Source organism: Trichomonas vaginalis, chromosome IV (genome assembly GCF_026262505.1).
Source record: "Trichomonas vaginalis G3 chromosome IV, whole genome shotgun sequence".
NCBI classification, from domain to species: Eukaryota; Parabasalia; order Trichomonadida; family Trichomonadidae; genus Trichomonas; species Trichomonas vaginalis.
This window is the reverse complement of record NC_067206.1, coordinates 18,630,338-18,642,656: the sequence shown is the minus strand read 5'-3', so window position 1 is coordinate 18,642,656 and position 12,319 is coordinate 18,630,338. Positions and strand designations below refer to the sequence as shown.

The following is a 12,319-nucleotide window of genomic DNA, read 5'->3' as shown; positions in this document are numbered from 1 at the left end:
TTATTCCTCACTGTCGTCTGCTTTCTCCAACTCTTCTAACTTCTTCCTAAGTTCAGCAATGTTGTCCTCATGAAGTTTAATCTTTCTCAAAATTCCTTCTTTATCTAATGGTTGCTTTATCTTTCTAAACTGAACTCTACCATCCTTCATAGTATGAATGTAAAAACCTTCTGGAATAGTTCCTGATTTAATGTATTCTACCAAAAACTTTTGTTTCATTGCTTCAGTGACTTTAGTCGTCATTTCAATCAAATAAAAATTTTAATATTAAATAAAAATAACGTTATTTTTTTCAGTAAGGAAACGCAGGAGTTTTACGATTTATTTGAGGAGTAGGTTCTGGTTTAAATGTTGGAGTCGGTTTAGGAGTTGACTTTTGAACAGGAGTTTGTACTTCCATAGGTTCAGGAGTCATTGAAGGTTTTGCTTGTGAAGGCGTTGGTTTTGGCGAAGGTGTTGGAGTTTGTTTAACTTCAGCTACTTCAGTATTATTTACAACATTTGCTTTATTTCTTTTCAACATCATAACTGCTCCTGCTGTAGCTAGCAAACCTAGTGGGAGACCATATTTTATATAAGGACTTGACCAAATGCTATTTTTGACAGGAGCTGGTGGAACACCTAACCTTGGTGAGACTGCTCTTTGCCATTGTGCAGCTCGTAAGAAATATTCAATAGGTGCTCCATAATCGTTTGGTAAAGTTTGTTTCATAGATGGTGAAGGTTCACGAGAGCTTGATGAAGAACTCATTTATAAGCTTTAAAAATAAACGTTCATCCTTTATTCCTCACTGTCGTCAGTTGCTAAGTTATAGTCGTCAAGTCTTATTATGGGGATGCTATTAGCACGCACCTGAATGGCAAAGCAACAATCCCTCATAAATCCAATAAGTGGCTTTGGTACGTTTTCAGTTGCTAGTTCAATAGGTCCTTTAACAGACAATTTGTATGTTATTGGAGCAGTAGATGTTTGACCTTGCTGGAAGCAAAAGTCCACTTCAGTTGGAAAACCACATAAGAAATGTGTGTTGTCATAGCTATCCCATTTATGTTCCACACTACCATCATCCACCAATGACCTCATAACATCTTCATTAAATCCAATCATCATTGTTTGTATTGCAGGCGTTCGCAACCATTTCATAAAATACAGGTCCATATGATTTTTCAGGTTCTGCAGGCATATTTCCATAAGCTCCCATGGAAAGCTGAAGATATTTAAACTTAGGGTTCTCAAAATTAACATAATAGTTGTCTTTCTTTCTAAATAGTGCCCAAATACTTTTAACATTAATAGGCGTATAAGCTGCTGTAAATGTTGCACTTGAACTATCTGTATTCTTTGAGAATGAACGTCCATAGGAATCCAATCCATAACTTTAACAGGAAAACATAAAGCCTCGTTTGTATAATGTTCTACAAGTTCTGTATAAATGTTAGGGTCTAAAGAGAATGACTTTGGATGAATGAAACATTCATTAAAATCCATCTTTGTTCGAAATAGTTGCTGGGTTACAGTTGTAATAGTAACTGTTCCACTAGCTTCTATTGCCTTCGTTATCATAGTGAATGGTTCATTCCATGGAACAAATTTATTTGTCAGTGGATTTGAATCTGAAGCAAATGCAACTTTAAGAGTTGGATTGAAAGCAATGATATCATTTACAGATATAGATGTGCATTGTAATGCGTCGCTACTGAACTTTACTTTAAGCTGAATGTTTCCTGCAAATGCAGGAATAAATCTTATAGCTTCTAATGGTAAAAACTTTCTAACAGGAATTCTTAAACGAAGCTTAAAATCAAATGATTTTCCTGCTGTAATTGGACCACTAACAATTTGTCCTGTTCTGCATGTTCCCGAATGACTCCATACATCTTCATGTCGAGTCTTTGAGAAAACATCTACTTTCTTTATTTGTTCGGTAGTTTGTGAGTTTGAAGTTATATATGCTTCTTCTCTTGCGTTGTCTTGAGAATATACGATACGACCATTTGCAAGGATTTGATATCCAGCAACTGCATAGAAAGCGTCATCGAAACCAATCCAAAATCCTGGTGGGTTTGTTTTATTGGAACCTGAACCAATTTCTTTATCTACAATAAATTGACCTTCCATTTTATACGTAATGAATGTATTGTAAAGGTCCAACATATTTTCACCAGGAGGTGAGAGATTGAATGTTACCCATGTGTTATCTTTAGCAGTTCCAGGTTGTGATGGAATCTTTGCGTCAGAATATTTTCTATTAGTGTCACCAATTTGAACTGCATTGTCTATGATATCGAAATATGAGCGAATCTGATGAATATGCTCTGCTGGAGTAAATTCGTTTAACTGTTCGTTCTGCATGTATTTACTTCGGATAAAAATATCTATTTACTTCATTATTCTCACTCTTCTTCTTGGCATTCGTGGTGGAAGTTGTTTCTTGACATTTTCAATGAACTGTACATTCTCTTTTGTCTCAACTTCTTTCACTGGCGGGTCAGGATTCTTTGACTCGGTTTGTTTTTCAATGAAATTCACGAACTTTGCAATAAGCTCTTGGTTCGTTATTGAAAGTACATCTGGCTTCTTTTCTTCTGGTTCTATTGACTTTTCAGTTTGAATAGAAGGTTTTATATGGGCTTCGCCCTCAGTGCCATGCACCTTAATACTGTCGCTTTCTGCATTCGCTAATGGAACCTTTCTTTTTCTTACGTATATTTTACCATCTTTACTCTGACTTACGTAATAGAAAGGATGTTGTATTCCTCTTGCGTCATTTAATATAATAGACTCTCGCTCTGATTTTGACAAGCTCATTTTACATCGGTTAAAGTTTTAATTTTGTTTTTTATCTGCAGTCAAATGACTCAGACAAGCCCTACGGACAAGACCCAAGGGGTCATAGATGTTGAAGCATTGAAGAAAGAAATTCGTGAGCAAATTTTATCCGAACTGAAGGAACAAAAACAAGAACAAAAGCCAGAGAGACCAAAGAGAAAACTTAGTGAAAAACAACTTGCTGCATTAGCTGCTGGAAGACAAAAGAACCCAAGACTACTGGCGAAGAAAGCTAGAGAAGAAGCTGAAGCAAAAGCTAAAGAAGCTGAAGCAAAGAAAGAGTAAATGGTTTATTTTTATCCGAATTAAATGTATAGACAAATACCTTTATCTGTTGCGTTCAGTAGTGAAAACCCTGACGTCAAAATAAAGGGGAACAGAGTAACGTTTAAGTTTCCAACAGACTGGATTGTGAACATAAATGAAGAAAAATATATTGGCATAACAAATATGTATATAACACGTGCATTTAGGAAAGTTGACTTTATACTTCAAGTCGAGATAGAAAATGACGAACAGTCTTTAAGCGCCCAAAACATTCACATATACAAATACTTTAAAGACGATACAACATTGCAACAATGTATGATTTCATTTAATGAAATGTTCGAGAAAAAGTTTAACATTGAAGTACAAACTTTACAGCCTTTACGTGAGTTTCTTGCACAACTGAAAGAAGAAGGTAGTCAGCCACAACTTATAGACTTTCATTATGAATTTAATGAAAATGAAGATGGAACACATGACTGTCAGTTTGTTATATATTCACCATTCAATGAAGTCGCTAAAGAGAAAGAAAATCCATTACGTATAAGGTTTCAAATCTCTGAACCCAATGAAGACTTCAAGAATGTTTTCAATTATGATGCAATGCTTCCGAGGAAAAATGAATTTTCAAAGATTGTAACACCTGGCATTTGGGATAGAAAGCAAGCTATATTATATTCAAACTTAAGTAAGGGAGTTGAAAATGAGTTCATTGGTCATACAAGAACTTCACCACTTCCTAACCCTAAATACTATAAATTAACTGGCTTCAATCGTGAGTTTTGGATAGACATGTACTCAACTCACGACCATAACTGCCCAGTGTTCTTACCTCCAGACCATAAGGACTGTCTCTACATTGAAGCACAACTCTTAAACTCTACCATCGCAGTATTGTAAAATCTACGCTAGTTTTATTTTTTCTGAAAATTTTTATTTGAGTGAAAGGCATGGAAGGTGAAGGACATTGGCAAACACTCGAACATGACAATGACTATGAAATCTTTTCAGAGTACCCATATACAATTAGGCGCATAAGTAACAAAAGAGTTGTAAGTGAGTTTGACAACGGTGATGGTTATATTTGTGTTTATTTAAACAAACATAAACTCTTTAAGCATAAAATTGTTGCAAATCAATTTATACCGAATCCTGAAGGACTTCGAGAAGTAGACCATATAAACAGAGACAGAGGAGACTTTCATATCTCAAACTTAAGGTGGGTGTCGAGAAGACAAAACATGAGAAATATTTCTGGTTCGAATGGCTATTGGTTTGACATTGTAGACACTCTTCCTGAAGATGCTGTTGAAATTATACAATACTCTAAATTTACTCTAGAAAATTACTACTATGTCCCAAGTGAAGATGTCTTTTACTATTTCATGGGAACTCAATACAGACGAATGAATGTCTTAAGACAGTATAGCAAAGATTATATAAACATTACAGATGTAGAAGGAAGAAGAACAAAGCTGTCTATTGCAAAGTTTAAGAGAGACAATGGTTATACATAAATGACAAAAATATATGACCTCATTATTTTTATCACGAATGACCTCATTCATGACCTCATTGCTGACAAAAATAAATGACCTCAGAACTTAAGCTTTCTTATGAATGAAGTCTTAGTCTGAATAGAAAAGTTAAACTTTTCAGCAAAGCAAGGACTAGAAGACTTACATAAGTCAAATCCAATCTCTTGACCATCATGAAGTGCTTTGTAAAGTTTCATTAAACTGAACTCAGAGTCTTTGTCATATGTTCCAACAGGTATGTGAATGTTCTTATCTTCATTGTAATAGCATTGTATAGCTTCAGGAAACATTTCATTAGCTGTTAAAGCAAGAACGTCTTGTTTTACACCTTTACAACGTGCATGGAATGCAACTTCATTTAAATCGTTAGTGAGTAAGTCTATGTAGGTCTTCTTTCCACAAAATATTGACTTGTATGCTAAACTTTGTTTTCCAGGTGTTATTTCTGCGAAGTCAGAATGGAACTGACCAAGGTTCTTTCCTATAAGTTCGCGACCGTATCTCTTCTTAAACTCTGCTGCAAGCTTTGGTATGTCTTCATTGAAAATATGCATGCTATCACAGTCCTGGTAAAATATTTGAAGTCCCATATCTTCAGCAGTACAGAATACTTCACACATTATTCTCTTCGACATAGACAGAATGTTAACACCAAGTGGACAGAAGTTAAAGTGTCTGCAAATGCTTTTCGTTAGCTTGAAAATAGTTTTATCTGAACCATCCAAACCTTCGAACTTCACTATATGGTTGTAGTTTCTGATGGCATATCTTATAGCATCTTTGTCATTTACTATGGTTATTTTTGACTCAATAGGAGATAGAATAGTTTTGCCATAAATACTGTTCAAAATGAGCTTTATATTTTTCTTGCAAAGGATTTCCTTCTTTCTTATACTTTAACCTTAACTCAAACAACTTCTTTACTTCATCTCTTATTCTAATATCTCTGTTTCCATCGTAATAGTATCCTTGCAACACTTCACATTTGACACCTTGATATTTTATGAGGTCTTGTAATGTTATATGGTCAACATACATTAAACAGCAAGTGTTTGAACTTCTGGGAACGTTAAGTTCTGGATTTAGTTCAGGGTCACAAACTATTAAAGGAAAGTGTCTATGTATTCCAATCTCTGTTATCTTAATGAGAACAAAGAAGCCGGACATAAACTTTTCACCAATGGGTTTCTTTTGGTCGTCATCGAATAAATGTCTCATGAGATACTCTGTGCTTAACATCTCATCCTTCAATACTTTTGGAATTCCTTCTAAAGTATAAAGTCTTGCTATAGCTGATGGATATAATGAAACAGCGTCGAAGTCAGCAATGAGTTTCTTTTCGCTCTTTTGTTTCATGTTATCTGACAACATACATCTTCCACCTTGAATGCATCTCGAAATAAATTCTCTTGGTTTATTTGAGAGGTCATAAAGATTTCCATTCGGGAAGTACACTCTGTTCTCAAATAATTTGTTAGCAATTGAACAAATACTAACTGTAGTCATAAACGTTTAAATCAAATTCTTTCAATATGTCATTGCGGAACTTAACAAAACCTTCTCTTAAAATTCTTACATCTTGTTTGCAGTAAAAACGTGCTATATTTTTCTAAGTCAGTGGTTCTCATCTATTCTGCAACCTTTGATGGAATCTATGTTTTTCATGAACGTATCAATATCTTTTACAAACTTACATGCTTCAGAAATGACACCAGTTCTGTTGTCATTTGCTAACAAAGTACTGCTGTAGTAGTTATATGGAAATACTTCTTTCGGTCCTGTTTGTAAGTTAAACATAGCAGGAAATAGTTTAAGCTTCTTATTTATAATACTGTAAGAGTCTTTTATAATAATTGCCCGTCCTTTATATAAACCAGTTATTTGCATTGTTCGTGAACCTTTAATGATGGGAGTTCCTTTCACTTCTGTCATGTGTCTTAAGATGAAGTTTATATCATAACTGAGGTTATGGAAATATATTAAACTCTTGTCAGGAAGTCGTTCCAAAAATTCTGTTGCACAGTTCTGACCCCAAATGCTTTCACTCACTGAACCATCTTCACTGTCATAACATATGTTAAAAGCTTTATGAAAGCCATCGGTACTGCACTCAAAGTCAGCAAAGAAAACGTGCTCAGGAATGAACTTGCACTTATTTTTATTTACTTCTTTTGACTCTGCTTTCTTCTTCAGTTGTACACAATACTTTGGAGCATATGTCAAATCTTTAAATGGTGCAAGGTTCTGTTTATATAAGTCAGTCGTATATGTGAAAAGTTCTCCATAAGAAATAGGTTCGAAATATTTGCACTCCCACAATGTTTTCATAACATCCCATAACGGTGTTGTTCTATCATAACGAACATATTTATCTCTCTCTTTGTATAAATCTTCATCTGTTTCTCAATGTTCATTCCACCACACTCCTTCAAGATTTCTATATAGTTGCGAATGAAATATGTTGTCATTGGTAATCTTTCATTTAGCATGTAGTGGTCTTCAACAAGAAGTAAGTCAATAGTTCGAACAGTTTCACATTCTTTTGGTATGTATCTCTTTATTTCATTATGTCTTGAGTCATTGAAGTAACCAATGGTAACATTAAATGCTATACCTGTTGCGTCGAAATTTCTTGTACTTTACTTTGAGGAAAGTCTCTAACACGAATGACTTCTCTCATGTGGTCAATAGTTTCTTCATTTACTCCAGCCTGAATGCAAGCATAAACGAAACAATTGTCTTCTGTCATAAGTGTTGCAGTTCTTTTGTTCAGTTCATTGAAGATTTGGTAGCGTTCAAGATTTATAGGTAATGTGCAAAGATACTTCCAGAACTGACCGCTTCTCTTCTTATAAAACTTCTTTTCACCATTATCTTTCCAAAAGCTTTCTATAAGTGCTGGGTTTCCTGTTTGCTTAAGAGCTTCCAAAATGGCTTTCTGGTCATTTGTCAGTGTGCTTTCATCTCTATATGGTCTCTTTTTTGGTTTGCCTTTCTTTACATCTGACATCGTTAAGCCTTCATATTCTGTTAAATCATACATCTTTATTTCAGTAAGATTCTTTATGTTTGTCAAGAAGAAGTCATAGTGCATTTCAACAATACCTGCAGCATTTGCTTCTATCTCTGATATAAAGTTCTCCTTCAAGAGCTGATGTAGTAATGTTCCAATATTATTGAGGTTTAACGTAGAACATTCATACTTTCCACCAAGTTTATAACATACCATCCATCTCTGTTGTGAGTTTATTTTAATCTTTCTCTAAGAGTCTCATGAAAACCTTACCGAAATGTTTGTGTAAGTAGTCTCTGTTTGGTTCATCTAAAGCTTCGATGTTAAAGTCAATGAGTCTATTGCCTGACTTCACATTTCTCTTCCTATTCTCTTCATCTTTCTTTAACCATCTCTCACCTTCTTTTGGTTTGTCGTCAATGGAACGAATGACATCGTTAGCTTTGCGAACTTGTTCTATAGCACTTTTAAACATCTCTCTTCTCTGTTGTTTCAGTGTGTCGTCTCTCTTTCGTGTTTCACCAACGTTTGCATTTGTTATGTCAAACATTTCTCTTCTTACTTCATGAGGTACTGAACGTCTATGATATAAGTCAATAGCAACGTCATTTAAAGGAAATGTTTTGTTTATGAATCATGAATTCTATCATAACTTATTGCACCATTATAGTCATTGAGGATGTCAGCGAGTGCTTTTTTGTTTGTCGCGTAATGTTTTGCAACATCTATGTTAGCTTCTGTAAGAAGTTGTTTTATTTCCGAGTGTTCTAACTTAGACAACTTCCGATACATCTTTAGTAGGAAATAAAAAAATATTTTTGAAAAAATTAGATTAGATTTTTTTAAAGTTATTTTTCAAAATAATTTAATATTTTTATTTTAATGAAACACATGCAAGATTGCAAGTTCTTTTCATACAATGCTCTCGCTACTGCCATCAAGAATGAGTTCAATAATGCTTCAAATGTTAATGTTATCTTTAACAAGAAGTTTGTGAAAGAATCTAAGTTTGGTCAGTATGTCAGACCATTAGCTATCGTCATTGACCGCAAACGTTATACTTCACAAGAGTTAGCAGTAGTTTTGAAACAAAAGAGTTTCTTCGTGAATGTCAAAGATACTCATTATACTGTCATAAAGAACTCTAACATTGACTTCTTCAGTATTGCTTTAAATCTTTCCGAACAGAAAGAATATAAGAAGGGTGAAACAAATGTGAAATATTATCCTTCATCTCTGAAGACAATAACGAACAAAGATGTTATACAGAAGCTCTACCAAAGGTTGAAGAAGCTTCTATTGACATTGACGAAGGAAGTGAAATGGTTGAAGAAATTGACCCTGAAGCTATTTAAGAAAAATATATTTTTGTTATCTTTCATATCGATATTTTACAACAATTCCCCAATGTATAAACTTTTCATACGCTTTTTCATAAGCTTTATATACCTTCAGAAATTTTGCATAATCTTTAGAAGCATTTAGATATTGTTTAAATGCTTTGTATGTCTTCAGAAATTTTGCATAATCTTTTACATGTTGTTCGTTCTCTTCTTCTGTCATGAGTTCCGAATATTCTAAATTCATGTTCTTTCATATGAGATAAAATTTTATAAAAAAATAAAATTAGCTTAGATTTTTTTATTCTTCCTCTTTGAAGTTATCGAAATATTCTGTTATTTTTTCCTTCAGTAATGTTAAGTCTTCTTTGAATGTAAGTATTGTGCAACCTTTGATGTCATAGTGTGTTTGAGGAAGAGTACTTTTGACAATTTCCTTTATTTGCTCATTCGGTGTCATTGAAATCGGTAAGTTTTCACGATAGAACCAGTTTCTGTCAGATTTGTAAATCTTAGCTAAGTCAAAAAGCTCTTGTTGTTTCTTCTGACTAAATGCAACATAACCATATCTCTATCTTCTTCTTTCTCCAACTCTTCAGCGTAAATCATATACTTATAGCTTTTTTCCTTTCCTTTTGGTACTGAACGTGGTATTCTTTTCTGTATGCTTTTGTCTTTGGATTCAATGACTTCATCTTTTGCTTGAAGTTTCTTTTCCATCTCTCCACGTTCTGCTTTATATAGTTCATCTAACATCATGAAAATATAACAAGCATAACGGGGCCAAGCCCACATTGCTACAGCATTTACTAAAAGTCTATGAACATAATAACCTTTCAAACCAGGTGCCAAATTCTTGCGATTTTCATACGGAATCTCTTCCCCCGGTTTTCCGAGGGAAGCAATCATATGAGGAAATTCTTCTAAAAGTTCTTTTGTCTGTTGGTTTTCAAACCAATGATATGCTTGCTTTGTAGAACGAAGAGCATTCAAAATACTTTGCATTTGGTACATGTCATCTTTGACTGAACGAATGAGACGTAACTGTTTGTTATACTGTATGTACTCGTATTCTTCATTTATGGCTTCATGAACGATAGCAGTTGTTGTGTTCTCTGATGTTGACATTACTGTCTTTACATACAAAATAAAAAAATAAATAAAAAAATTCTAACTTTATTTTCTGACTTTCACAAAAGACCAAAAATAAACGCTTTACATGTATTTTTCAGCAACTTCGTCAAATAATTTTATAGCTTTATCTATCTCATCTACTTCAAACGTTTCTTTACCTTTCGTGGGAGCACCATACATTTTCTCAAACTTTTCGAGTAGTTCTGTTTCTGCAGCTCTCATATCATTAACGAACACAACCTTGACTCTATTGACTGTAGAGTCATATCTTTGAGTTATATTATATGTTCTTCCTATCTTATATCTCTTTGTATTGAAGTCCTTCGGTTTCTGAACGATGTAAAGTAAGCCTTCACTGCAACGTTCCGTATCGAATGAACCATAAGTTATGAAGTTATATCCAACAACAGGGTCAATCCACAGAAGAATTATTGGTATAAGACTTTTGTCAATGAGATATGCTGTAGTTCCATAGAATCTTACCGATATCATGAGCTCAGGATTTCTTGTCAAAATTTTCTGAGTAGAAGCAATTCTAACCCAGTCCTTTGTTTTCTTTCCAGAAGGTGTTATAATGTCTGACAAAGAATATTTGTTGTATTTCTTACAGTATCTTACGTTTAAATCACCAATTCTAACCACTTTGGTGTCATTGTCAATCTTTCTTACTGTTTCAAACTCAATGTTTGACATATATGTCTTTACATACAAAATAAAAAAATAAATAAAAATAAAACTAACTTTATTTTTTCTATCTTAAGGAAATTCATGAATTTTGTGCTGAATTCAGCAAAAATATATGTTTATGTTAGCATGTTAGATCTAACACGTTTTCTAACCACTTTTCTAACATGGTCCAAAACACACAAAACTCATGAATTCTCGTGAATTTCCTTAAGATAGAAAAAATATATGTTTATGTTAACATGTTAGATCTAACACGTTTTCTAACCTCTTTTCTAACATAACTATTTACAAGCGTTTTACATGGTATATGTTGCGATGGTTCATGACTTTAAACAGTTTCGTAGCTTCAATTTCTTCTTTTAGTACATCGAATGTTTTAACTATGCCGAAGGTTTCTTTATACTTCTTCTTGACGTCAGATAATAGGAAATCGTCAGCAGTTGGATAGTTTTTGTTCAGAAATTCTAACATGTCCATTTTATCTTCTGCTGGCTTTTCTGCTTCTTTCTTTAAGTCTGCATAGTCGTTTCTCATTCTTTCTATCTCTTTGACTGAGTAGTTATATTTCCTAATTGCTGCTTTACATTTAGAACATTGCGGGTTCATTTTTGCGTTATATTCTGAAACCTTACCTGCTAAAACAACTAAGGCGTCAATTGCTCTCTTCATCTCAAACATAGCGGGTCTTATTTGTTTGTTCCATACTTTGCCTCTTCTATCTTTATCTCTTATTTCCCAAACACATTCAGCAGCTAACGAAACAAAGTTGTCGTAGGTCTTAAATTCTTCAGATTTATATATGTCAGAAACATTCTTATATACCATATCGCAATCTTTGTCCATAACTTTATGGTTGCAATGAAAACCAAGGAATTCATAATTTACCTTACGTATGAACTTCTTTATTTCTACTGAGTCAGTTGGTTTCACTTCAATTTCGTCGAATTCAGGAATAGTGAGTTTTTGTTGTTGGATTTCAGGTAGTTTAGGCAAATGGTCAATAATGTCCTGCATTTCATAAAGATATTCTTCATTTGTTTCATCTTTCGCACTACAGTCTAAATTACTTGTTAAAAGTTCTTGCTTTATCTTCTGGATTTTTGTTTCGAAAGTATATGAAGAAGGAATGAAGTTTTTCATCTCTACCAACATTGACGTAGGATTCATGACTAACGAGTTTGGTGCTGTTGTTTGTATTGCTGTTGTGCCGATTGTTGAAATCATATCTTTTATACAAAATAAAAAAATAAATAAAAATAAAACTAACTTTATTTTTCTATCTTAAGGAAATGTCAAAAATTCATGAGTTTTGTGTGTTTTAGACCATGTTAGAAATGAGGTTAGAAAACGTGTTAGATCTAACATTCTAACATAAACATTATTTTTTATTTTTTCTATCTTAAGGAAATTCATGAGAATTCATGAGTTTTTGACGAAGTGCAAAAGTTCACTTCGTGTCATAATGCAAAAAAATAATGCTGAAAACACACAAAATTCATGAGTTTTTGAC

At 33.5% G+C, this 12,319-nt stretch overlaps 6 protein-coding genes and 2 pseudogenes across 8 annotated transcripts, besides 1 other annotated feature; 2 read left to right on the top strand and 6 right to left on the bottom strand.

The window, feature by feature from the left end:
• TVAGG3_0123120 (uncharacterized protein) lies at positions 1-243 on the bottom strand (the record flags this gene model as incomplete). The annotated part of the gene is made up of 1 exon (XM_001296312.1): positions 1-243. The coding sequence occupies one exon, from the start codon at positions 241-243 to the stop codon at positions 1-3; it is 243 nt and encodes an 80-aa protein (XP_001296313.1).
• Positions 1-12,319: part of a mobile genetic element that runs on past both edges of the window.
• TVAGG3_0123110 (kinase C-related family) lies at positions 293-523 on the bottom strand (the record flags this gene model as incomplete). Its single annotated transcript, XM_001296311.2, has 1 exon — positions 293-523. The coding sequence occupies one exon, from the start codon at positions 521-523 to the stop codon at positions 293-295; it is 231 nt and encodes a 76-aa protein (XP_001296312.2).
• On the top strand, positions 2,855-3,115 carry TVAGG3_0123100 (uncharacterized protein; the record flags this gene model as incomplete). The annotated part of the gene is made up of 1 exon (XM_051223634.1): positions 2,855-3,115. One exon carries the CDS (start codon positions 2,855-2,857, stop codon positions 3,113-3,115), a length of 261 nt encoding a protein of 86 aa, XP_051108620.1.
• On the bottom strand, positions 6,585-8,198 carry TVAGG3_0123090 (annotated as a pseudogene). Its single transcript has one exon. A coding segment is annotated over exon 1 (1,614 nt).
• TVAGG3_0123080 (uncharacterized protein) lies at positions 8,531-9,003 on the top strand (the record flags this gene model as incomplete). The annotated part of the gene is made up of 1 exon (XM_051223633.1): positions 8,531-9,003. A coding segment is annotated over one exon (473 nt), but the record flags the coding sequence as incomplete, so codon positions are not given.
• On the bottom strand, positions 9,290-9,744 carry TVAGG3_0123070 (annotated as a pseudogene). The gene has a single exon. A coding segment is annotated over exon 1 (455 nt).
• Positions 10,204-10,815, bottom strand: TVAGG3_0123060 (organellar and viral DNA polymerase type B; the record flags this gene model as incomplete). The annotated part of the gene is made up of 1 exon (XM_051223632.1): positions 10,204-10,815. The coding sequence occupies one exon, from the start codon at positions 10,813-10,815 to the stop codon at positions 10,204-10,206; it is 612 nt and encodes a 203-aa protein (XP_051108618.1).
• TVAGG3_0123050 (organellar and viral DNA polymerase type B) lies at positions 11,095-11,652 on the bottom strand (the record flags this gene model as incomplete). The annotated part of the gene is made up of 1 exon (XM_051223631.1): positions 11,095-11,652. The coding sequence occupies one exon, from the start codon at positions 11,650-11,652 to the stop codon at positions 11,095-11,097; it is 558 nt and encodes a 185-aa protein (XP_051108617.1).